Source organism: Staurois parvus, unplaced genomic scaffold (assembly GCF_062004578.1).
Source record: "Staurois parvus isolate SC_StPar_1 unplaced genomic scaffold, SC_StPar_1.0 ptg000031l, whole genome shotgun sequence".
In the NCBI taxonomy this organism is placed as follows: Eukaryota; Metazoa; Chordata; class Amphibia; order Anura; family Ranidae; genus Staurois; species Staurois parvus.
In genome coordinates, this window is record NW_028317827.1 from 17,215,296 (window position 1) to 17,242,780 (window position 27,485).

General features: G+C 41.0%; 1 protein-coding gene across 2 annotated transcripts; it reads left to right on the forward strand.

Annotated features, from left to right (window-relative positions):
• The first annotated feature begins 796 nt into the window (after window positions 1–796).
• Window positions 797–25,745, forward strand: LOC149470830 (dehydrogenase/reductase SDR family member 9-like). 2 transcript variants are annotated; one of them, XM_089660362.1, is made up of 6 exons: window positions 797–929; window positions 7,278–7,383; window positions 9,538–9,877; window positions 11,467–11,725; window positions 16,473–16,636; window positions 22,877–25,745. In XM_089660362.1, the coding sequence occupies exons 3-6, from the start codon at window positions 9,565–9,567 to the stop codon at window positions 23,098–23,100; spliced, it is 960 nt and encodes a 319-aa protein (XP_089516488.1). In that variant the 5' UTR covers window positions 797–929; window positions 7,278–7,383; window positions 9,538–9,564; the 3' UTR covers window positions 23,101–25,745. The 2 variants fall into 2 exon arrangements, with proteins under 2 accessions (XP_089516488.1, XP_089516496.1); XM_089660370.1 differs by lacking the exon at window positions 7,278–7,383.
• The last annotated feature ends 1,740 nt before the right edge of the window (window positions 25,746–27,485 follow it).

Genomic DNA, 27,485 nt, shown 5'->3' on the forward strand with positions numbered 1-27,485 from the left:
AAAATCAGTGCAAGGGACATAACTTAGAGTTACAAGATTTGTAAAATCTTCATTTTTCACCTATGCGAAAAGGAATATTACAAACATAATAAAAAGCAAACATGCTGATACTAATTAGCACATTGCTTCCATAGGCGTACAGGCAAAATAGGGGTCCCTTGTGTTGAGTCTTCTTGTTTCAGGAGAAATCTTCCTACCCCTACCCCTACACACACAAACATAGACACACACACATACACACACACAAACATAGACACACACATACACATACACTACTGTAATCTTCTTGTGCATTGGGGGTTACTACAACTAAAGGACTGTCAGAAGTTCTCATCAAATGAGCTTGACTATGCCTGCTCTCTCCTGCCAGATCTGCCATTCATAGCAGCCATACTACAGATTCAATGAATGACACAGGATCTCTGATGTAGGGGTCTTGCTTTCAATTATGCTGGCAGGGTGGTGGGTGGAGGCAGATTAGGACAGGGAAAGATCAATACAAGGGACACAACTTACAAATTGTCATTTATGTCCCTTGTGCTGATGTATATGTTTTTATTTTTAGCTAAACATAGGCTTTAAGATGTAAAATAATATCAAATAATTCAGCTACTCAAGACTATAGTTATACGATGTTTCATGATCTAACACAATATATTTGGTTAAATTTGGTGAGGTCACTTTGCATAGAGTATAGGAGGGGTTATAAATTGGACATGCATAGCAAGTTGTGTCCTCATGTCAATAAAAGCAGCTGTTTGAAGTAATCACACCTTTTCTTGTTAGGCAATAAATATGAGTGGTGGCATAATCTGTCACAATGTCACACTATAAAGCAGGTCAGCAACTTCCTCAAATACCAACAGAAAGGAAACTGTCAAACCAACAAGCTTGTGTTTTGAGTTCAGTGGTGTAAGAAGTCACATCATGTAAGTACGAGTGTGAATATATTTCATTGTGAACTTAGGTCAGAGATTTGACAATGTATTATTTTTTTAAACCCAGGTATTCCACCAGCCAGGGCTGATTATAGGTCTGGATAATATACAGGAACATTTTTTATTTGTTGATAGTAGTTTACTAATAAAAAAATGTATTTCTCCACCTTTCAATATCCAGCATGTAAAGCATTGGAAAACAGGTACTGTGTTTGATAAACTCATTGCAGTTTATTTACTAAATGAATAGAGAATGTTTGTTTAGTAAGCTCATAATAAATATGAAAACTGTATATTCACTAAGTTTATTTATTAAAGGTGAGGACGTAATCATCGAATCAAATGCTAATAAAAATTCATCTTTTTAATTTCTCTTGACATTAGTTGGGTATTTACAGTTAACATAGCTCCTCTTTGTTCTTTAAGTGAGCATTCCCTTCTCCATTAGTAAAATGTGTAAAGTACTCAAAATCGTTAGATTTATTATTTTTTTCAAGCTCCCTGCATATTTTTGCACATATGTTACATTCATTGAAATTGTAGCAGAAGCAGTGAGACTCCTTGGCAAAATTTTGGTAGAGCCATTAAAGCCGAGATCCAGGGAAAATAATTTTCTTTGCTGTAGTTGTGTCAAATATTTCATGTTTTACCTCTCTGTTACTCTGCTTTTTCCTCCTATCAATATGTTCTGTGTTAGTACATGAGCATTACAGCCCAACTGAATGGCTCCTTCTGCTGCTTCTCCCTCTTCCAGTCTGAGCTTTGCTGTACAGGGACTGCAGGGTATTAAATCCAATTAATTCCCTTGAACAGAATTGTAAAGTGTGACTCATCCCTATATAATATATTAAAGTGGTTTTAAAAGTTTTTTTAAAATTAAAATAACAAACGTCATACTTACCTGTTCTGTGTAATAGTTTTGCGCAGAGAAGCACCACTCCTCCTTTCCTCAGGTCCCCCACAGGCGATCCTAGCTCCTCCCCACACCGAGTGCCCCCCTACCAAGCTGCTTGCTATGGGGGCACTCGTGCATATTTTTTTTCTAAGCTGGTCCTGCCCCCTTCTCACTGGCTGTGATTGATAGCAGCAGGAGCCAATGGTACCTGCTGCAGTGTCTGAGCCGATGAGGATGGGAAGAGCAGAGAGAGCCAAGGTTCTTGTGCACATCGCTGGATCGCGATGGGGTTCAGGTAAGTATTAGTGGAAGCTGGGGGGAGCTGCACACTGAAGATTTTTATATCTTCATGCACAGAATGCATGAAAGTAAAATACCTTCTGCCTTTATAACCACTTTAATGAATACTTTTTTTGTAAGGGTGCAGGTACTCCAACTCCCCTCCCCCATCAACACCGAAACCCAGAAGAGAGTAAGGAAACAGTGTGCCTTGCCTCATAATGGATGTAACCAAATTTTGCTAGCTTTGGGAGGGTCTTATATGGCACATTCAGTCTTGAGTCTACTTGCTGTATACAAGGCACACATTGTACAGTCCTTCCACCCACACATTATGCTTTTTTTTATTTTTATATATATATATATATATATATTTACTTATACTTGCCAAAATAAGTGCCATAAAATGTTACCAGCAACAATGGATCCACATTGTGACAGATCCCAGGCTGGAATTCCCCAGGCAATGGGGGAAATAAAACGCTGTGAAAGCAGGCAGCTGAACTGAGCGATCCCAAACAGTGACAGATCCAACACAACACACCAACACTGGCACAGATCAGCAGGTCCAGCAGGCACAAGAAGAGCAGGCTGTGGGATTATGATGATGTTATTGCTCAATCACACATTGCACATGTGATGGATAGCCGGCCGGCCGGGTCACACTCACACAAACACGAGATATCAGAGTCAGACATTACCTTCCTCCGCAGGCACAGCTCCGCCTCCACTGATGAATGGAAAGTGAAGGGCTGGAACTCCACAGTGATCAGCAGCCGCCAGCCAGCTTGCAGTAAGGAACTGAGTCTGAGAGAAACACTGGAAGGAGCAGCAGCTCCGCTGCTACACTGGCCCCATACACCCGGCATATTCCTCTGGTCTTTCTTCTTCCCCTCTGCCGCTCCTCCCCTCAGCTAAAGGATCATTCATGATGTGTTTGCGTCCTACACAGAGGGACGGCCTCTGTTGTGCCCAGGCACCCCTAGGTAGCAGTGCACCCTAGGCGGCCGCCTAGTTTACCTAGTGGAAGCACCAGCCCTGCCTCTTGCATGGAGATAGAGGAGCTAACTCACCTTCAGCAGGTAGAAGGCCAGAATTTACTTTGGGGTGGACCCATGGCCGCAGTGGAGCATCGCAAGACAGGGAAGGGAGCCAATCACTTTAGTCTTTTTGTAGTTTTATTGCTCAGACTTCACAGGCTCTTCCACCATAGAAGCATACCCTCCCTTGACCAAGCGTGGCACCTTAAGCAATCATGTGCTATGCCTACAAGACTCAGCCCTACACTGTACAATACTGCACACACCACTGCCTGGGGGAGAGAGCTCACCAGGTCACTCCCCAAGCTTTTATAGCCTCCTCCCAGCATGCTCCACTGACAGAAAATACTAGTGGAAGCCAGAAAGGCAATTAATGCTCAATAGTACAATTCTTGCTTTTGTCCCATACCTATAGCTCAGTAGAACCTAGTGGCGGCAGAGTAGAGTACTGCAGCAATTCTAAAACAGGGGAGAAGCCAAATGAGAACTAACAATTGTCCCAGGTAAACTATTACCTAGGACAGTGGTCGGCAAGCCGCGGCTCACGAGCCACATGCGGCTCTTTACACACATTAATGCGGCTCTTCTGTGTGCCGGGCGCCCGCTCCCCTCCCTCCTCTCGGGCGGCCGCCCCAAAAGTCAGGACTCTGCAGCTAGCCCAGCAATGGGCAAACTACGGCCCGTATACGGCCCGGCAGACCTTTTAATCCAGCCCGCGGAGCGTGGCAAACATTGGCTGTCAGGATGTAGGCGGGGCAGCGTGACGAACTCCTCTCCTCTCACAGTCCGCCCTGAAGACTGGAACGGCGCGGGAACACGGCGAGAGGAACGCGCGGAGCAAAGGTAAGTGAATTGACACAATATGGGGAATGAATTACTATAGGGGGGATGAATTACTATAGGGGGGATGAATTACTATATGGGGGATTAATTACTATGGGGGATGAATTACTATATGGGGGATGAATTACTATGGGGATGAATTACTATATGGGGGATGAATTACTATATGGGGGATGAATTACTTTGGGGGATGAATTACTACATGGGGGATGAATTACTATGGGGGATGAATTACTATATGGGGGATGAATTACTATATGGGGGATGAATTACTATATGGGGGATGAATTACTATGGGGGATGAATTACTATGGGGGATGAATTACTATATGGGGGATGAATTACTATGGGGGATGAATTACTATATGGGGGATGAATTACTTTGGGGGATGAATTACTATATGGGGGATGAATTACTATGGGGGATGAATTACTATATGGGGGATGAATTACTATATGGGGGATGAATTACTATATGGGGGATGAATTACTATGGGGGATGAATTACTATGGGGGATGAATTACTATATGGGGGATGAATTACTATGGGGGATGAATTACTATATGGGGGATGAATTACTATATGGGGGATGAATTACTATGGGGGATGAATTACTATATGGGGGATGAATTACTATAGGGGGGATGAATTACTATGGGGGATGAATTACTATATGGGGGATGAATTACTATGGGGGATGAATTAGTATATGGGGGATGTATTTTCAGTTTTAAAAATGTGGCTCTCAAAATAAATTTCAATCGTGGTTTTGGCGAGATTTGGCTCAGTTGAAAAAAAAGGTTGCCCACCACTGACCTAGGAGAAGTACATTTAGACACACCCCACTAAAATACAGGGTGGCTACACTTTAATTACTTTGACACAAGCAAGAGTCTAACAGATATGTACAATACTTTTCAGCCTACTTCAAAGAAGAGTTTTCCTAAAATAATCTGTGACTACTTAGCAACCAGCAACTATTGAGACAATAAGCATTTTGGTCAAAAGAATGTAATGTAAAATATAACACAAATAGTGCAATGATCAGGAGTATGAAATGTACAACAAAGTGTATAACATGCATAGAGTAAAAAGTAAAGCCTTGTATTCATTCATAGAATACAAAGCTTCTTCTGAATGGTTGAGCAGCACTCAGCCCAACTTTCTTTTTTTCCGAGAGCAGGACGGGAAGGTCTCATCCTGCTGTCAGAACACAGCATTGTATGCTGGATGTAGCTGAGGCTCCATACAGTTTATACAGTGAACATAGCCACTGCAACTGTTAGTGAAGTACAGCACTACCCTCCTAAGGGCTGCGGGATTTGATTGGGTCCCCCTTAGCTTTACACGGCTAGGCAACATGCATTTTCCACACTTGAGCTCTCAGAATCAGTAAAACAGTCCTTGAGCTGGTTTTTAGTTATTTTTTTTGAGGGGTTAACAACTTGGATAGGGTCTAGGGGTATATAGGATACCCAAGGAACTGTAGAACCCGAGGACAAACTTCTTGTAACTATCTTCAAAATGGGTCAACTGGGAAAAATAAAGCACTGTCCCTTTTTTTCTGTGTACCTCCTCAGATCCTGGATGAATCCTCCTCTTCAACCAGCTGTGCTGAGGGAATCCCTGAGAAAGGGGAGTCCCAAGAGCTTGTAGTTAAGCTGTTCCAGGTGAAGACCAGTTGGGTATTGCACCTGACTGCCCTCTCCCATTATCCAGCCCAGGGGTGTAGGAGTACTCTCACTGTCCTGTTCTGTCAGCATGCTTGGTTGGTATCTGCTTTCAGGCCGTCCGTTGGACTGGCTCCTTCCCTGCTAACAGGTAGTCCTACCAAAGAGACGGTGAGGCAGTAGAGTTCCTCCCGTCCAACATCCTGCCTGTAGGTAGACCCCCCTCCTTGGGGCCTCCACCCAGGCTCCATACTCCAGCCTTCTCTCAATCCATCTTTCATCCGACTCCCCTCTCTCCCCAGGCTCTGTAATATTTGAGGGTTGTCCTGGTCACCATGCCCAGCCTCCTGCCAGGCGATTGGCCAGAGTCCCTCAAACATATAGATCTGGGCTTCCTCCCCTCCTCCTCCCCTGTTCCAGAAAGTTCTCAAGTTTCTGAAAAGGTGGGAGAGCTCCAGAAGCCCTGACCTGTAGAACCTTCAAGCCTGTCCTGAGGTGAAATCCTGCCTCACTCTCAGGCTGAATCATCACAGGCTGCTACTCAGCCTCTATCTAAAAAAAACAAAATAAACTCTAGCTAATCTGGAGGGCATTACAGAAGTAAATGTTTTTTTTTGGACCAGCTTGGTCCAAATGAACTATTTAAAGCTAAATGGGCTTTTAAGGCACCAGGTATCAAATACTGACAACCACATATAAACATATATAATTTTATTTTTACACAATAAAAAAGGTTGTACATAAAACACAATAAAAGAGGAGGGGAAAAGATTCTGATTCATTAATATAGATGTAACCAAAACAATTACCCAGTCCTCTAAAAGCTTATTACAATTGTAAGTCAAGATAGCCAAATGCTCTGTCCCAAAAATGACTGTGTATATAAATACATACAGTAAATTCTATACAAAGATGGAGGAGAAGAGTTCAAAGCTAAGTGAAACCTGGAAATCGGGTTTAATGCACAAATCGCAGGGTTCAGGAGTACGTAACCAACATGGCTGAGGAATGCATACTACACAAAACGCAGGGTTCAGAAGTGCATATCGAACAGGGCAGAGGGCTCAGGAGTGCTTATCAAACAGTGCAGAGGTCTCAGGAGTGCATATCGCACAGGGCAGAGGGCTCAAGTGTGCATACTGCAAAGGGCAGAGGGCTCAGGAGTGCTTATCGCACAGAGAAGAGGGCTCAGGAGTGCTTATTACACAGGGCAGAGGGCTCAGGAGTGCTTATTACACAGGGCAGAGGGCTCAGGAGTGCTTATTACACAGGGCAGAGGGCTCAGGAGTGCATGTCGAACAGGGCAGAGGGCTCAAGTGTGCATATTGCAAAGGGTAGAGGGCTCAGGAGTGCATATTGCACAGCTTTTTGTACAACCAAAATTTCTGTTGTTGGAGGAATCCTGGATATCTGACAGCAGCCAGCCCAAGGAGCACAATATCATTAACATCCCTGGCAGTGCCCCACAATACTGACATTCAATGCTACATTTACTGTACAGCTACATGCTTTCTCTGATAAAGTTAGTGTTTCCATGAGAATTTGTCCAGCTTGGGTGTCACACACCCCATAGAGTTATACTCATCAGGTTCTGTCTTTACTGCGCTCCAGGTCCTCATTACCTTGGCTCTTGCTCTCACAGTCCCTGAGTAGGTCATAATCGGACAGAAGAACATCTGGTGGAGGACAGGAACCTACTGAACACAGACAACCGCAGGTCAGCAAGCCTTTGGACCTCCTGCCTTCTCATACAGACAGATCCAGCACCACCAAAGCTGGGCTGGGAGTGGTAACTTCTAGGAAACGGTCACCATGAGCTGGGATATAATGTCACTTTACTAGATTCTTCTCCTTTTTTTGCTAGACCTGCTGCCTATCCTTCTCAGTCACCTCAGTTCCCTCTGCTCGAGCTTAAAAGTACAGCAAGCATAAAACTGCACCCGCAACTCCTCTAAACTCAGTCAATTCCTACCACTGCTTAGGTTTGGAGAGATTAATAGCACCCTTGAACCCCTCATATGGTTCATCCAAACTTGTTACCTCTGTGGGAACCATCCAAGACTTCACATGGCTGAAGAGATCTCAGACAGGGAGATACACAGGACTGATAACGTACAGGATCAGTGCTGGGAGGTTTCAGTATGCAGTAGCATTGTATACCAGCACAAAAAAGGCCTACTTATCTTACTGGAGTTTAGCTTTAAAGTGACACTACTCTTTATTTTCAAAACATAATCCATACACATACACTATGTAATGGCCATGTAATCTTTGATTCATTAAATTGTTTCTTATTGTGTTTTTCTGTCACCTTGTAATGCCGTCTGTGAGCTCCCAGACCTCTCCTTTTACCCCGTACATATGTTTGTTTGGAGTAAGTAAGCACATTAGTTGTGGTCATGTGTACTGCTCTGTGCACACTGCAGGTCTCATAGTCAATAGCTAATCTCGGGCACGAGCAAAAGAAGATATCTATGTTCTTACATACAATGGGACCATGGAGAATGAATGTAGCCACCCTCTAACAGGAAGTCAGATCACAGTAGCATGATGAATGCTAAAGCCCACCATTATATGTCTACCATGTTTGTAATTGCAGTTAATATACAGTACTGTATACATACATAGAGAAAAGGCACATCACCTCTGTTACCCTGAATGGGCTTACAGTATGTCCCCACCACGCTCAACTTGGGTGAATCTGTTTTTGGATTGTGTAAGGGAAGCCAATGACAAACACAAAGAAAACATTAAGGGCCAGTTCACACTGTGTCTTTGCGGTAGCATTTTTGTTACCAGACCGGTCACTTCAATGCATGGCAGTGCATGCTAAGTTCATTCTGAATGTCACCCCAAAGCGCCTTCCAATGGACTGACATTGTAGTGCAGTGCAGCACATGGCAACGCACCAATATTGCAATGTGATGCATTGCCTAAAATGGTGCAAGCACTCTATGTAAAACTGTATATAAAGTGTTACTAAACCCAAAACCATGCATTCACTATATCTGGTTTCCCACAGTACACATAACATGGAAGTGCAATTATTTTACTAAATATAAACTGCCAAATATCTTTTCTCATCAGCAGTTAGAGCAGTCTTGTGACCTCTATCAATGTCCAGAAGAGCGCATGTTAAAGCTTGTAGGAGGAATTTTCATTCTGCTCTAGGGGGATGCAGAACCCCTGACCTTTGTCTGGACAGTGCTGATTGGCCCTGTGCTGATCACATGCACTCTCCCAAGGAAAAAAAACCTCTCTAGCAATACACACCAAACTGTGCATGCGCAGAGTGACTCCACACGATATGTCTTATCATGAGATAAGAGGGGGACACTTGAAGAAGGGGGGGATCAGAGAAGTCAGGATCAAACAGCATTTTTACACAATGCAGCGGATTAATCCCTTAGGTTCCACAGTGAGTATAACAAGCATGCTTTCCTGCAAATACAAACTGATTTTACTTTTGTGGGTTTTGTAACACTTTAAGTAGCATTTATTGTGTAATTTAAACTCAGATCCCTCAAACCACTGTGCACTTTAATCTGATGATTTTCTTCATGACTGCAATTTTTCCTATAATTATGGGTGTGTGAATTACTGATGAGAACTAGAAGAAAATAATCATATTTTATGTGCAGAAATAAATGACCTTCCTGTAACCTAAATGCAAAAATACAGCATTTCTTGGTGCATTTTCTTTCGTCTGGTTTTCTGAAATGATGAAGTAAGTGTATCACTGTTAACACGCGCTCCAACCAATCGGATCTTTTACTAATAATGTTGCTAATTGTATCATTAACCATTTTTTAATTGTATAACACTGCTGAGGCTTTTTTAATTCATTTGACTTTTAACTTTTTTTTAATAGGAAGTGCTAACCAAGAAAATTGTGACAATGTTTGTATACGTGCTAATTTGTGCAGTTGTTCTCTATATCTGGTGGTGGATAAGAGATAGTTCCAGAATTGCTGCAATTACAAACAAATATGTTTTAATTACTGGATGTGACACCGGGATTGGAAATTATGCTGCACGTACCTTCGATAAACAAGGATTCCTAGTCCTAGCAACCTGCCTGACGGAAAGTGGAGCTCGAGGTCTGAAGCAGGAGACATCAGAGCGGCTTAAAACAGTGTTACTGGATGTGACTGATGCTGAGAATGTACGGAGGGTTGGTGAATGGGTGAAGGAGGAAGTTGGGAGTCAAGGTAAGTTGCCCAAAAGAGTGTATGACTCAAAATTATTTTTCTTCTCTGTAGACAGCACCTATAATTCCTACATCCAGGACTTCTCTTCCACTGCTTTCATTCTCTGAAAGGTCCTTTTGTAACTCCAAACTACAAGTTGTAGATTAAAAACATTAACCCTTGCAAGGATTAACTGCTTGCTTTGCCAGGGGATGATGAACAAGGTGGTATACATACTTCTCCTGCAGGTTTCCTTCTTTTCAGGTAACCAGTCCTCTGAAGCCTCTATCCTTCAGTGCCCTGCTCATCATCTCTCTGACATCATCCCCAACAATGCAGAACTAGCAGTCTTGCATTGCACAGGATGACACAGAGGGCCCATCAACATTCGTGGGTGTCAGCAGGGGTGTATTTACCACAAGGCAAACAAGGCATTTGCCTAGGGTGGCATTTTTCAAGGGGGCAGTACCGCCCCCTGGAAGAAGAGATGGAAGAAGGGACACACGCAGCATGGGGACCTGGTGGGATCTGAGAGAGGCTGCTCTATGGTGTATGCAGAGTCTGACTTTCATTCCAGGAGATGTCTGGAGCTGTGAAGGTGAGTATCTTACTCTCTCTCGTTGGGTATGGGGTGGTATGGCTGGTGTATGGAGGGTGCTGGTAGATGAAGGCTCCCTTGGGTGGGTGGAGAAGGGTGGGGGTGTTGGTTGGTGTCAGGCTCTCTCTGCGGGGGGGGGGGTGTTGCCTAGGGCAGCACAAAACCTAAATACTCCACTGGGTGTCAGACAGTGAAGTAAAAGGCCAGCAGCCAGAGAAAGGAAGAATAAGGTAGGTATATCACCTTATTCATCATCCCCCTAGGCAAAAAGAACAGTAACTTTCACAGTAGGATGTGGGACCTGATGCAAAGCTAAATGTTTTTCGCCAATTGAAGTCAACTTTAAGCAATCCAACAATTCTTTAAGGGGTATGCAAACCCTAAAAATGGCAATTAATGTTTTGCAGCTTATGCACCCTTTCACTTTGGTGAACAAGCTATCAGCTTTTTGGTTTTTATAATCTGTTCCAAGGTGACAATGCTTGCCTACTGGCTTACATTGCAGCTGTGGCAATAGGAGCCGTCTGTGTGCCCCTGTTTGCATCTCATCCTACTTAGGAAACGTATCCACCTACAACAGAGAAGGGTAGTGGTTGGCAGTTGAAGTCCAATCCAAGGTAACGCCATCAAAGGAAGGGACATGTAACTTTGGGTTCTCACCACACACTGCACTGGCCTAATAAAAATGGATGTGTAAAGTAAACGGTCATGTGGCCATTATGATAATAATCAAAAAAAAGCATTTAGCTACCCTTCATTGCAAATATCAAAATAGCTTCAAATTATCTTATGCCTGCATTTTCTTAGAACTTTAAAATGTGGCTTCACATCATTCTCAAAAGTTTATTTTTTCACACCTTGGTTTATAATATTAGTCTCCCATGAATAATTTTACATGATTTCTCCTGTTAGATAACAATTCCTCCAGCATTTTGGATTTGTGGATTCTGCCAGTCATATTAAGTCATTTGTATACTGTACATGTATTATTTTTGTTTTGTTCTCCTTTTAGGTCTTTGGGGTTTAGTGAACAATGCCGGAATTATGGGTACTCTGGCTCCCATGGACTGGCTCTCTATTGATGACGTTCGAGAGCCTATTGAAGTCAATTTCATTGGTTTAATCCATGTGACTTTGGTCATGCTTCCCATGCTCAAGAAAGCAAAGGGTCGGATTGTGAACGTATCCAGTGTTGGCGGCAGAGTAGCTGCTAGTGGTGGTGGATACTTTAGCTCTAAATATGGAGTTGAAGGATTTACTGACAGTTTACGGTAAGTTGTCCTTTTAGCCTAAAGTGTATGTAAACCCTAACAATGAACTTGTTTGCTCACATTAGCTCTGTTAAATATACCATTTTACCCTTTCGCTGTCAGAGTCATTTTTGTAGTTTTTGCACACGTTCAAAAAATAAGTTTAGACCTGACAATTTGTTAAAACCCCCAAACATTATATATTTGGCATTATATAAGGCACTAGGTGAATCCCTTTGAGAACGTGAGGGCGCACAAAAAGCATCAGGGAGGAGCCTACGTGCTGACGTCACGCCGCTGCATTCACATGATGGTCCGGCAGCCATCTTTGTAAGTGCCTTTTATCCATTGATGATTGTATGCTCCATGTGGCTGCTATCTTTTTATTAAAACATACTACACTATATAATACTGTCTCTGGGCTCGGTCTATGAGCTTGCCCTCTAGGAGGAACCCCTTTCCTTGGTTCACCGTGGGCTAGAGATGGAGACTTGGCTACTCTACTCTTGATTGTTCATTTGGTGTATCACTGGCTTCTGGAGAGATTCCACCTTCAACCGGGTCACCGGCAGAAGGAACAAGCAGGAACACCCCTTACTGTCATTCCAGGCTTGCTCGCTACTTACTTCTGGTGAGTGCATTATGGTGGAGGTACAGTGCGGAAGCTACATAAGTCACAGAAGTCACTATATTTTGTTGATTTGATCACATCACTATTTTTGGTACTATTATGATATTTAGAAGACTTATATATTTTCATTTGTTAATTGTTATACCGTCCACTTTGTTTCTTCATTGGAGTATTCACTATTCCCTATTTCTTTTTTATGATGTTTCCTTTCTTTTTTACTATCACACTGGTCATCATTGATTATAACACATTTTTATTAGCGCTGCACATTGATATTATATAGTTTTGTTTTGGTGGAGACAGAGGGTTTGCCACGTTGTGCTAGTTGCTTTACTGTTTCCTTTTTTGTTTTGTGCTCACCATTTATTCTTTGATTATATATTTTATGAAAGCAGACACCCTGTAGAATACAATTGTGGTATTTGCAATGTTTTATGTCACACAATAATTGTTGCACTCTGTATAACAAGTGTGAAAATTACAAAAATATACTAAATGTAAAAATGAGATTGTGCCAAGTAAATAGATAACCAAAATGTACGTGTGCCCTTAAAATGACAATGAACTTCAGTACCCTTTATTTTCCATAGTCGACACATTACAATCCCCTAGAGGTCATCAAGTTTTGTGTTAACCAAGAATAATGGGCCTAGAAATACTGAACCCACTCCAGCAAGAAGGAATTCTGGCAGTTATTTCACAGTCATTTTCAGCGTACTTGTTGCAGGTCTTTGTATCAAAATTACTTAACTCAGATACAGCCAGGCAGCAGGCGTTTTTAGAAAAAGGCCAGCAATAGCATCCCCCATTCGTTTCTCATGACAGAGTCACTTTCAAGGGAAACAACTCTTATTACCTGTTTGAGAAGCATCCACTCCATGCTTAGCCTAATTTAAGATGACTGATCATAAAACCCCCAAAATTGGAACATTGAAATAGTGAACTGGGTACAGGAAACATATCTGTATATTTTGTATAATTTACTAACGCGTTTAGGATGAACAAAGGACTTGCAAAAAATCGATCATTTGTCAGAATAGCTAAAAAAGAAAATTGTCATTTATTTGTGAACAGTCTTTTCAGATTCTTTCTGAGGAACATTTATAGGTAAAGTTGATCCAGGGAATATCTGATTGCCTTTCGGGGGATCAGGAAGGAATTTTATCCCTTGCAGGAGCAAATTGGATCATGCTTTGCTGTTCTTTTTTTTTGCCTTCCTCTGGATCAACTGTGGGTATAGGACGGGTGTCGGCAACCCGCGGCTCCAGAGCCGCATGCGGCTCTTTTTCACCTTTGCTGCGGCTCCGGAGCACACTGCCCACCAGGTGACAGGCAATAGGGTTGCCGTAGCTCAGTGGTCGGCAAGCTGCGGCTCTTTACACATGCAGCTCTTCTGTGTGCCGGGCGCCCGCTGGCAAACATTGGCTGTCAGGATGTAGGCGGGGCAGCGTGACTAACTCCTCTCCTCTCACAGTCCGCCCTGAAGACCGGAACGGCGTGGGAACACGGCGAGAGGAACGCGCGGAGCAAAGGTAAGTGAATTGACACAATATGGGGAATGAATTACTATAGGGGGGATGAATTACTATATGGGGGACGAATTACTATATGGGGGATGTATTTTCAGTTTTAAAAATGTGGCTCTCAAAATAAATTTCAATCGTGGTTTTGGCGAGATTTGGCTCAGTTGAAAAAAAAGGTTGCCCACCACTGGTATAGGATTATAACTTTTTTTAGGGCTCATGTGCTCAGGGCTTTTGAAAAACTTTTCTGAACACTGGAAACTGATAGAAAACTTAAGATAAAAAAACGTCAGTTTAGCCGCATTTACCTACCGCATTTATGTATGTCTAGCCGCTTTAATGCTCGTTTGTGTTTAGAAGCTTTTTTAAAAGGTAACCATAGTGCAATATTTTCCTGAAAATCTTCAATCAGGAAAATACTGAATTATGGCCATTAGCTGGAGTTCACTAAATAAACATATTGTTCACATTATGGGGTATATTTGCAATGACTGTGGAAATGCTGTGACAATAGCATAGCATTTTTTAAATAAATAGACCCTTATGTGTTTATGTTGCGGAGATGGAAGATTGGAGATTGAGTAGTTTAGCAAAAAAACCTGACCTGACATCACTCTGTCCAAAAAAATGCTGTGTGTTTCTGGTCCAAAATACGACTTTGAAGGTGAGTGCATTTCTGGCTGATCAGCAGATTTTATTCTGTACTTGTAGAGACTTTAACCACTTGCCTACCAGGCACTTTTACCCCCTTCCTGCCCAGGCCAATTTTAAGCTTTCAGTGCCCTCGTTCTTTGAATGACAATTGTGCAGTCATGCCACACTGTACCCAAACAAAATTTTTATCATTTTTTTGAGACAGATAGAGCTTTCTTTTGGTAGTATTTAATCACCACTGGGATTTTTATTTTTCGCTAAACAAACTAAAAAAGACTGAAAATTAAAAATAAAAGTTTTTTGTTAGTTTCTGTTATAAAATTTTGTAAATAAGTATTTTTTTTTCTCCTTGACTGATGTGCACTAATGAGGATGCAGTGATGGGCACAGATAGGTTGCACTGATGGGCACTGATAGGCGGCACTGATGAGAAGGCACTGATAGGTGGCACTGATGGGCATTGACAGGCATCACTGATAGGCACTGAAAGGCAGCACTCATATATTGCACTGATAGGTGGCACTGTTGGGCACTGTTCGGCAACACCGACTGGCACTGATAGGTGGCACTGATTGGAACTGTTAGGCGGCACTGATTGGAACCTTTAAGTGGCACTGACGGGCACTAATAGGCGGCACTGATGGGCACTGATTGGCGGCACTGACTGGCGCTGATAGGTGGCACTAATTGGTGGCACTGATAGGCAACACTGACTGGCACTGATAGTTGGCACTGCAAGGCAGCTCTGATGGGCACTGATATGTGGCATTGATGTGCACTGGTAGGCCCTGATTTGTGGCATTGATGTGCACTGGTAGGCACTGGTATGTGGCATTGATGGGCAATTACAGGTGGCATTGATAGACACTGACAGGTGGCACCGATGGGGCTACACTGATCATCAGGGCACTGATCATCAGTGCCCTGATGATCAGTGTAGATGTCCCCTCTGAGGACTGCCGATTAACGGCTCCCCTCTCTTCATGCACTGTCAGCGTGAGGAGTGGACTGCCAAGAACCGACATTTCCTATTTACATGTGATCAGCTGTGATTGGACACAACTGATCACATGACATGTCATCGGCTCTTTACTCTGATCGGTGGTCCTCTGTGTCCCAGGGACACAGGGCACCACCAATCACCATTCTGCATGCCCCCAGGGTAGCACATTCTCAGTTTGAGTGGGAGGACATCATGTGACATCCTCCCAGAACGAGAGAACCGCCACTCGCCTGTCATTTCCTTATATGGATGGCGGGAGGAGGTTAAAAGGGTAGATATGAGGATATGTGTATGTGTTATTTTCTATGTTGTCCTGATTAGGGCTTTTTTTCTCGGAGAATAGGTGCAGGAATGCCCCTCTTCTGAGTCACCCCTGTCTCCGCCCCCTACCCACCTCCGGGCATTGTCTCTTGGTTCCAGCTCCTACTCGCCTCCCAGTACTGCTCCTTTTAGAGAATACAGAACAAGATCCCCCACTCAAAAATAGATCCCCTGCAGCAATGATAGATCCTCTAGCAACCAGCATCAATATACTCTCCAGCACACCCCAGCACCCCTTGTCATTATATACATCCTGTGCTGGAGGTGATGGAACTGCTTTACCCCACTGAAAAAAGCCTTGGTCGTGATATATATCTTAAAGGGTTGTATATTCAGGCGTTTAGGGGTCGATTTACTAAAACTGGAGCACTCAGAATCTGGTGCAGATGTGCATGGTAGCCAATCAGCTTCTAACTTCATCTTGTTCAATTAAGCTTTGACAAAAAAACTGGAAGCTGATTGGTTTCTATACAGAGCTGCACCAGATTTTGCACTCTCCAGATTTAGTAAATAACCCCCTTGGTGATTAGTTGCTTCCCTTGACTTGGTTTATAATCATATAAAATAAAATATGCATTTCAACTAAACTTGATCCAAAAATCCACAGGTTATATCAACTTTCTTTTCTCTATACAGGCGGGACATGAAGGCACATGGAGTAAAAGTCTCCTGCATTGAACCTGGTCTATTTAAAACACCTTTGTCTGATCCAAACACAGTTTTACAACAACGTACACAGATCTGGGAGAAACTTCCTGCCAGTATTAAGGAAGAATATGGAGAAAATTATTTAAAAATAGGTATTTTTTTAGCATGAATTGGCGTGTGTGTGTGTTTCTTATTAGGGGTGAAATTTCCTGTATTTTTTTCAGAAAGCCACCATAGAGAAATACAGAGGGCTGCTGATCTTAGAAAAATTCTAGCTGATTGCCTCTTAAGCTGACCCTATGGGGTCCTAAATCAAGTACACATATCAGGAGTTTTAGCATCAATCTGACTTCCCTTGTTCAGAGTGAGTAATTTAAAGCATAATCACACTAGAAAAGTGTAGGCAATTTGCAATTTCAGAATGAAATCAGCCACATCAGTCTTTAGATATCTCTTATGACAGGTTTTCCTTGCACTCATGTTTTAAAATATACTAATCATCTGTAGATTTTCACATCAAATGTGATTTGTTGTTGTCTATTACAAAAAAATGAGTGTGGCATATTTTTAGTCTACTGATTTACATTTATTATTTAGATCAGTTATATAGGTGTAGTGCAGACCCCTCATGGGCCCCACTGGTTTACTCTAGGTTCTCCTCCCAAATGGGTGTACAAGCAGTAAGGCACACTACAACTCGGCCAGGCTCACAACTCAGTGACCAGGCAAGGAGTGTATGTAATGCTCGTTGAACTTGGAGTGTAGGGTAAGCTTAGGGATGCTCCAAATTTTAGTGCACAAAGTAACCGGAGGACACTCTTTGCCCTGTCTACTCTCTTCAGGGTACCTCTTCTCTTGGCACACAATAGAAGAACAGCAATCCTAGGGTTCCAAGCAAAAAGGTTAAATTCAGCAGCACTGGAGCAGATGCTCAAGGGGTTACATCAACAAACAGTCAGTCACTAGGATTCCACATCCAGGTCTACACTCACAATGTTCCCTTATACTTGGATGCCTCTGTCCAATATCAACCAGACATGTCTCCTGTAAGTCTCCAGGCCAGACCCTTAGTGAGTCCTTCTGATTTGACTATTTCCAGCACAGAGCTGAGACCTCAATGAACTCCTGTAGACTTCAGCTACACTGCCAAGCATGTCAGCAGCCCTCCAGGCTTGGATCTATTGTTCCTAGACAAGAACCCTGGGCATCCTTCCTCCAGGGATTGGCTGATACCATATAAATGTCCGGGACAAGGCTCTGCCTCTTCCAGTCCACTACATTCTAGAATCCACTAGAAGGCGGGGGGAAGAAGTCAAGCCTGCAACCAATGAAACCCAGGAAAGCCAAAAATAATAGCACACCGCTCTAATGATTAGAGAGGAGCTAAAGAACTAGATTTACCTGACCCTCTCTAACATCCTTTTCTAGGGAAGAACTACATGGGGACCTCCTAAATGTGTCTAAAATACATCTAGAAGTGCTTCTAAAACCCTAACGCTGGTGTGAATTAATTTTAGTGAAATATTAAGAAAAGACCTTGATCAAATTAAAGTGTATCTAAACCCCAACATGAAAAAGTAACATATTGCAGCCTACAAATCTTTGAATACCAATACCTGGCAATCCTGCAACTAACTCATTTCCTGCCATGACTACACTCACCTGTTCGTGGTTTTGCTCATTTCTCCACAGTATCTGTGGAAGTAGCCATAATTGTACCATGCTGCACTTCAAATATGTTTGCCTTTGTCTCCATCACATGGTGGATTGATGGGACTAGTAGGTCACACAAGGAATATAAGGATGTTTATGCATTATTTTCAGTTCAGTGGAAGTGACAAGGTCACTGCATTTCTAGCAAAATCAAAAGGTACTTTCCGTACTTGGTGAAAATGCTCATAGCCTGAAATATTAAAACTAACAAAGCTACCACATTATTATTATTATGTATTATTATTATTAATAATAATAATAATAATAATATAATTATACATCAAAGGACTGGTACATTTCTGTTTTACTCAGTTTTAGAAGATTTTTGAAAGGGAGACATACAGCTAAAAGAGAGAAGGTGCATTTCACATTGCATAAACATTAGGCACAGAGAACATCAGAAACATTTGTAGGTCATTACCTGCCAGTGTAGTGACAAGTAATGACCACAGTACCGACCAAGGGTGGGCAACCAGAATGTAAACATGTCCCTTGTACATTTAGCGTAAAACTGTTGAGAATGGACCTGGGAATACAGGTAAAAAAAAATAAATATTGCCTTTCAATGCCAAGCAGTTGTTTAAAAAATGTAGCAAAATCTAGAGATAGAGAAAAACAGAGAGTTCAATGTATTAAGGAGGTATAGCATTACCAGTGTTTAAATCAATTTAAATTACACACTAAACCACATAATGAATTTCATACACATAGTTATAGGTTTATTGATATAAAAATACTGTACATATTTCATCATAATAAAATCCAGTTAAAATGATATTAAGCTGATTTACAATGTATAAATTCATACACAATTCCAGTGTTACTGTACATATATATAATCCCAATAGTAGTATATAGGTATGTAACAATGCATCCAGCAACTCAATGTGTTTGCCGAATTTCAATTTGCTTCTTCAGGAATAGATGCAAAACATATAAATCAGCTTGAGCATGGTATGGTTTGGAATAAAATCATCAGGGATGTTTATCCCTGGAGTGGTAGCAGTAAGACCTATCCAGACTCAAAGGGCAAATGAAAGGCAAATGTGATGTTCAAATGATCCATAATGCTGTGATCCAAAATGGCACCCACGTAGGATGCCAGTGGAGCTTAAGACTGTAATCCAACTATGGTCCATGTGGTCTGATGATGAATAAGCACGTATCCTGTCTGTCACAATCATTCATCCCATGGGGCCCAGCATGGGTCCCCTCTAACGCCATGTGAGGGCTTCCAATGGGAGGAAGGCGCATTTACAAACCCAGCATAGTCGCCACGTGAGTTGGCACCATATGATTTTATTCCAAATCATACAGTGCTCAAGCTGATTTATATGTTTTGCATCTACTCCTGAAGAAGCAAATTGAAATTTGTGAAACGCATTGAGTTGCTGGATGTATTGCTACATGCCTATATACTATTATTGGGATTATATACAGTATGTACAATAACACTGGAATTATTTATGAATTTCTAAATAGTAAATCAGCTTAATATAATTTCAACTGGATTTTATTATGATGAAATATGTATTTTTGTATTAATAAACCTACAATTCTGTGTTTTAAAGTGTTATTACACCCAGGACCCTGCTTTCACTATATCTGGTCTCCCACAGTACACACTACATGGAAATGCAATTATTTTACTAAATATAAACTGCTAAATACATTTTCTTATCAGCAGTTAGATCAGTCTTGTGACTTCTAACAGTGTCCAGCAGAGCACATGTTAAAGCTTGTAGGAGGAGTTTTCTTTCTGCTCCTGGGAGAATGCAAAACCCCTGACCTCTGTCTGGACAGTGCTGATTGGCCATGTGCTAATCACATGCACTCTCCTAGGAAAGAAAAAAGCCTCTCTAGCAATACACACTAAACTGAGCATGTGCACCGTGTCTCTACACCATGTCTTATCAGGAGATAAGAGGGAAACATGGGAAGAAGGGGAGGATCAAAGAAGTCAGGATCAAACAGCATTTTTAAACAATGCAGCAGATTATCCCCTTAGGTTCCACGTTGAGTATAACAAGCATGCTTTGCTGCAAATACAGACTGATTTTACTGTTGTGGGTTCAGTAACACTTTAAATTCCTTATGTGGTTTAGTGTGTGATGTACTTCACTAAAAATCCCAGGGCAAATTTAGAAAACAATTGTGTATATATTGAATTTGGGATGGAGGTACATTACAGTTATCTGTGGGGTCTCCAGATAACATTTTATAATTATCTATATATCAATTTGAAGGCAGTGTCTGGAATATGGGGTACCATTTTGGACCCCAAATTATAAAAATGGGCAGATGAGTTAAAGGAAGGGCAAACAAAATAATAAAAGGGAGATCTCACTTTAAAGGTTGGAAACATTGGGTAAATTCAGTATGGAAAAAAAATCTTACTTTGTTTGTATTATGACCTATGATTTTTGGAAGAAACATTAGCAATCTCTACTATGTTCATAGCTAAAAATGTAGAGGACCTCAAGGGCCTCACAGAGGAAGTTAAAGAACAGAGTAAGAAGGTAGGACTTCATATAAATATATAGTAAACTAAGGTAATGACAGCAAAAAAGACTGCAAACTGCAAAGTTGATGGGGGAGACATAGAATGAGAAGACAGAACCTTCTTGGATCAATTATTAAAGGAATCAGCAGTTAAAAATCCAGCACAGATTGGCCCATGGTAGAGGAAGGATGAAAGACCTAGAAAAGATCTTAAAAGTACTGATGTGTCTATAAGTACAAAGGTAAGAATTGTCTAGGCAATGGTGTTTTTCTGTCATTCTCTGTGGCTGTGAAAGCTAGACAGTGAAGAAAGAAGACAAGAAAAGTACTGATACCTTTGAACTTTGGTGTTAAAAAGCATTTTATGAATACATTGGACAACAAGGAAACCAAACCAATGAATCCCTCAGCAAATCAAGCCCATCCTTTTACTCTACCAGATGATTAAGCTCAAGCTCTCATAGTTTGCAATATGAAAAGAACCAACTCAACTAGAAAATATTTTTCTATCCAAATGACTGTACAAAGGATAAGAGAACATTGGAGACATGGAAGAAAGAAGGTTGTACTGTCAGTTTAGTAAAAGGTTCTTTACAGTATGTGTTTTAAGTGGTATAATTCTCTGCCACTTGAGGTAGCAATGGAAAAATCAGCAATGCAATTTGGAAAATGACTCAAAGATTTTCTTACTAGAGATTTTTAAAGTCAAATGGGAAATTTTAGATGCAAGAAATGTATCCAGTGACCATTGTGAAATCTGGAAGTAGTGCCTACCCCCAAAGTGGCAAAGTTGGCAACAGTTGCCAAGGGAGGTTTGTTTCACTTTCTTTGGGTCCATAATTGCAGGGGGTACAAAAGTTACTTTGATGGACATGAGGGACAAAAGACAGAAGAACATTAGAAGAAGGAATAAGGATGATCTCAAAGGGTTGAGTATTTGTTTATTTGAAGTCATTATCCAACATGTGTTAAGAGTTACAAAACCCCTGTTTTCAGGGCTTTGAATAAATAAGTGCTGCTTTGTACTGCTGTTATAGTGGATACTTTGTAGCTGCTCTCAGATTTTGACACAGTTTATTTGAAGAATCAGAAATGTAAAGACTGAAATCCAGTATCTGGTGTTGGCTAAATTTACACAACTCACAGACAGTTTCTGCACAGAAGGGTGACGCATAGTTAATCATCAAGCAACATGTCTTTGTGGTTCAGTAGTTCTTTTTATGTAACATCTGTGTCTCCGGCTTCCTCATTAGACAGTGAATCAGTATCATAAACTCTTTTCATAGTACAGGAAACTGTCCCAAAATAGCAGTATAAGGGACCCAGGAAACATTAAAACTAATCCAGAATATAGTAGAGTGATTATCTTGACTATCAGGTGTGTGTACCACAAAAATGACAGGCCAAAATAACAAAGGCTTTGTTTAGTAAATGAGGAAACAAATATGTATTCTATATTAGCTGTGTATTTAGCTGTATGCCTGGCTTTCCATTTACAAACACAACTCAGAGCCCTCCCAATCTTTTACCCTGCTTCATTAAAGCCCCCCCTCAACTATGGTATGGTGTTTTTTTCTCACTTTTCTTTTACAAAGTCTTCACGCTGTCACGTTTGCCTCTTTTACGGGTTTCTCAATGATGAAGATCTGACCATTACACAATGAATGCAATGAACCATGTTGATGACTCCTCTTGGGGTGGGTCCATAATGCCCAACAATCTCATCAGTCTTCCAAGTTGAGAAGTGCTGAGTGTCAATCAATCTGGAAGACTAAAGAAATATTGTGGCAAAGAAAAGATGATATGGGAGGCAGCTTTGGATTGAGGGTGAGATTTACACCTGAGATTTTTTGTATGATCACAACAGAAGCCAATTGAACAGCTTACAAACTTTAATTGAGGGGAACCCTTCAATATTGCCTTTTTATGAAATAGGAGTCTAAATAAAATTGAGTATTGACCTTTCACATTCTGTTCTTTCATCCTTGCACAACCACGCCCTGTATGATTAGAGACTTGGTGCTTTTGTTATTAGATTTGACATTGTAGTAATATATTATATTCTGTTACATTAACATTGGTGCATTTGTTTCATTTTTGGAACTGTTTTACAAACCTTAAATATACTGCTTTGGTTTTCCACAATTTGGACTTAAATCATCATCTTTCCTGTGTAGATGCTGCAAAGAAGAAAAAGTTAAACCTTGTTCGGAATAGTGACCTGTCCATTGTTGTATGGTGCATGGAACATGCTCTGACCAGCCAACATCCCAGAACTCGTTACAGTGTTGGAACAGATGCCAGCTATTTCTGGATACCATTGTCTTACATGCCAACATTTGTTCAGGACTATATCATACTGAAAAACAAAGTGAAGATCCCTACTACCGATGCAATGTAAAAATTCTAAAACACAATATAAATGTAAATGACCAAATGAAAAAATATGTATTTTTTTATTTTTTTTAGATATAGTATGTGTGTGTGATTACAGTAGATGTTTATCTAAAATCTTATTATTAGTTTTGGAAAGTGTGGGTTATGACCTTACATTTTTATTGCAGTCTGTATCCCCACTGGGGAGATTCACTCTCTTCATGTGTCTATTTGACTATTCATCACACCAAGGACCGAAAGTAATGGGAAATCCAAAATGTTATGGTTGTCATGACATTTTCCAATAGGGAAACCTGTCATGACTACTGTATAAGTGTGAATTTCCCTCACTTTGGAAAGCTATCGTCACAATTTTGTCTCCAAGATGGGAAGTGAAGGGAACTCTCCCCAATGGAATAAAGACAGCAAAAAAATTAAATTGCTTTTTAAACAATAAAAGTGTTGGTTATAGATACTCTTCACCTGAGTGTAAATAATAGTGCACGGTTAATGTGAATATGATTACTAGCATATGATGTTTTAAATACTTACAAATACTGTTACAATATTCACTTTTTAACTACCTATGTCCATAGGACTGTGTTAACTGTTGATGCTGTGCATGTACTGTGCTACCTTTACGATGATCAATGACTCTTTCTACCTCAGTGCAAGTCTGTATATAGCCCAGTCTTGTAGCAATTCCTCAAACTAAGGGAGTATCTAACAAAGAGTGATGCAAGCACCATGCCTTTATCACTCTAAACATAAAAAATGGAGCAGAAGCTGCTCTTAATTAACAAAAGGGGCTCAAGCACCATAGCTAATTAGGAGCACAGTTCTGTGTTCTGCCATGTCTGACAGACAGCACAAATAATGGAGGGCTGTAGCTGCATGATTCAATCTCTTTGCTGCCCCCACTCCCCTGCTCTGCTCAAAGCAGGAGGGAGAGGAAGGTTGTAAACCCTGCAGGTTCTGCTCTTGTAGTGTAATTACTGCACAAGCAGAGAGAGGCATGTGAGCTATCTACTTCCAGATCCCATCCTCTATGACATGTCACACCTGGAAGGAATCTGAGGCAGTTGTCTATATGGAAAACTGCCACATTCCCTGGTTAATTAAGGACAGACATTTGCTGGTTTCTGTTTCACTCTGAAATAGAAACTGGCACAGATAAAACAGGAATAATGTGGTGCTTGCCATTCTTGACAGTTTCCTGTCATAGTGCAGGAATCTTAGGTAATTCCCCTGTAAGAGTGCCACTGTGTAAAATATTTCAAGCTAGGTCACCCCATTTAAAGATCCCATTTCCTGGGAGAAATACATTGACTGCTATTGCTGACCTCTCTTTCTTAAAATACCAATTGTCTAGCTGTAATGCTGACCCAATGTCTGTAGTATTTTACTAGTCAATGAACCAAAAGAAATATGCAGATCAGGAGTTCTGACTTCACTTACACTGTTCAACAGGTAAAACGTTTTGGGCATAAAATTAGCTAATCTTACATAATTTTGGGGTGCTGAAAACGAAAATGACCCTAAAAACTGTTGATTGGCTCTAGTTTCCATGATATATTCACCCATCTAATGACGTAAGCCATTCAAAATTATGATGCAACTTCAGCTGCATATTGCGCAATTGATACTGGTGACCAATAGAAAATTGCATGTATACTGAGATGATGCAATATTAGCCTTTAATTGCATCACTTCACTGCATAAAAGCTGCAGTATCTGTAGCTGATTGTAGTTCGACAGCGTCTTTACATTTCGTTTTATGCTTATATAGGCTACTCAGTAATGCCTCGAACTTGTGTGAATAAAGCAGATAATTTCTGCTATATCTGCGGTGAAATAACTTTTATCTCACAAAAAAGGAGGATAACAGGAATGATTAAGAAAGCCTACAACTTGTATTTTGGCTGCAAGATAGGAGACCAGGACAAGAGCTGGGCACCACATATATGCTGCAATTGTTGTGGGACGGCACTGGAGCAATGGTTGAATGGAAAAAAGGCATCTATGCCTTTCGCTGTGCCAATGATTTGGAGAGAGCCAACAGATCATGTTAGTAATTGTTACTTTTGTATGGTGCCTCCAATTGTAAAAGGGCTAAATAAGAAGAAAAAGTTATCTGTGCACTATCCAAATATTCCATCGGCAATACGTCCAGTTCCTCATGGAGAGGGGCTACCAATTCCTAAAGCACCAGAATCCTTTGTGGTTGAGTCAAGTGAGGAAGAACCTGAAGCGTGTAGTCACGTGGAGTTGTAAGAGATAGCCCTTTCCTCGAATACAAGAGAAAAGCCAAGAGAAGCAAAACCGACACAAACTGAAGACAAAACTAGTGAGAATCCTAAGTATTAAAATGATTCAACTTAGCTTATGGCTATAATTTTTCTTGGTAATCCTATGCAATATATTATGCCATTTAGGCTTTGTTATGTAGTCAATATCACTTGCTTTATATTTGTGGAAAGACATCTATCTATATAATTATTGTGCATTATGTAGTCATTACGCCTATAGTAGAAAACTTTCCGTTTACAGAAAAACTAGAGCCAATTGACAAATTTCATTGTTATATTTGAACTCAGAAAGTGAAATTCATTAAGAAATGGATCCTTTTGTTTCCAAAACTGGCAAAAAATAAAAATTTGTTGAACAGTGTTACAGCATACTTGTATGAGGTAGGTAACAAGTAGATCACTAGCAGAATGAAAGATGACCATTGGCATTGTTGCATTTCTGGTGTGGGAAATGCATGGTGTGGGAGCCAGTCACACTGATCACAGCCATATATTCAATGTAGAAAAGATTTATGATTTTCCATGAGACTTTACCAGGCAATAGTAACACCAAGTATACAGTATAAAAATATACTTTTATATAATAGATATTGCTACTGCCCTATAAAGTCAATTGGGGAATCATGTATTTTTTTTACATATTTTACCATTTGGTTAATCAGATCCAATCAGTATTCATCTTTTTTTTAATAAGCTGTAAAATGTGTACATTTTATATATGTAATTAAAGGATCATTAAAGGATAAGTTTACTGTTTTTAGGGTGGAACATGTAACATGTTCCTATAGCTGCAGCCACACCCGCCTCCCCCTTCCTCTGACAGATATTAAGGGGAGAAGTTTCCCTGTACTATCTGTTAGATTTGAAAACAGCACAGAGTTCTGTGAATGAGTGCCTACAAGTCCCGGCAACCATAGCGGCTGTCGGTTTGTAGGTTTTAATGAACTGCTACAGCACTGTGGAGTGCCATGGTAGTTCATTGAAACTTCCTGTCAGAATATCTGCCTGCTGCTACATCACATACGGCAAGCAGATATTCTGACAGGTCTGCAGGAAACCTGCATCGCATCAGCGATCGGCTGATCGCTGATGCAATGCTTTCCAGGCTACTGCAGACAAAAATATTAAATGCACGTTTTTACCTTCCAAAACATATGCATTTATTATTTTTGTCAAAAAGGTGAACTTATCCTTTAAGTTTTGTACAAAATTACAGAAACAGATCCAACCTGACATGCTAATAACTAAGGGGAACCCCGTAGCCCATTCACCTGAGCTTCTCCTGCACAATGCTCAACCTATGTGGGGCAGTAATAATATTTAAGCAACTTCAGCTCTATAACATCCAGTAGGGGCAGGCACGGAAACCGAGGAAGCAGACTGTTCCAGAACGTTATGGTCATACCACGATAGACACCTCTTTCTCATCATCAGCACATCAGAGGTGCCTGGATGTTAGAGAGCCAGAGCTCCTGTTAATACTGCATTGACTCTTTATAGCTGGGATAGGATGGAAGAAAACTGAAGAAAAGAAAGGGGTTTCATTTATTTAAGGATATTAGCATAAAAAGAAAAAGAGACCCAATCGCTGCACTCTTGCAAGACCGGATAGTCAGATGTAAGTGACTATCGAGTTTTGCAGGAGTGCGGCGATTGGTCCCTTTTTCTTTTGTCTGAATGTATTGAGCTGGGATGGGCTCTTCCCAAACCAGTACCCTTAGTGTGGGTCACCGGATTGGAGACAGAAGCCTTGAATGGTACCCAAAATTTCTTTTGGTGTAGGATCACAGTAAGGGTATTTGGGTGTTCAAGTTTTGTAAAAAAAATGGCACTAATCCTTTGAAGTGCTGGGATGGCAGGACAGCATATTATTTTTATGCAAATCACTAACACCTGCTTGATTGCCTCAAGCACGCGGACAGTGAGAGGCTGAAAAAATCCACTAACATAAAATGCCATCATTTGTCCCCATCGTTGAATCTGCAGGTGGCTATAGAAGTGAATGACTGTATACATTTGTACTGAGTTATATGGCAATGGTGGAATTTCTGTATTCGGGAAATGTGTCATATGCACACGCATGTGTAAATGTCAATGTAAG

Coding starts and splice junctions, on each gene's coding strand:
- LOC149470830 (XM_089660362.1), top strand. CDS start 9,565: ATGTTTGTATACGTGCTAATTTGTGCAGTTGTTCTCTATATCTGGTGG. Junction 11,726..16,472: donor GGATTTACTGACAGTTTACG/GTAAGTTGTCCT, acceptor TTCTCTATACAG/GCGGGACATGAAGGCACATG. Junction 16,637..22,876: donor AGAAAATTATTTAAAAATAG/GTATTTTTTTAG, acceptor TTTCCTGTGTAG/ATGCTGCAAAGAAGAAAAAG.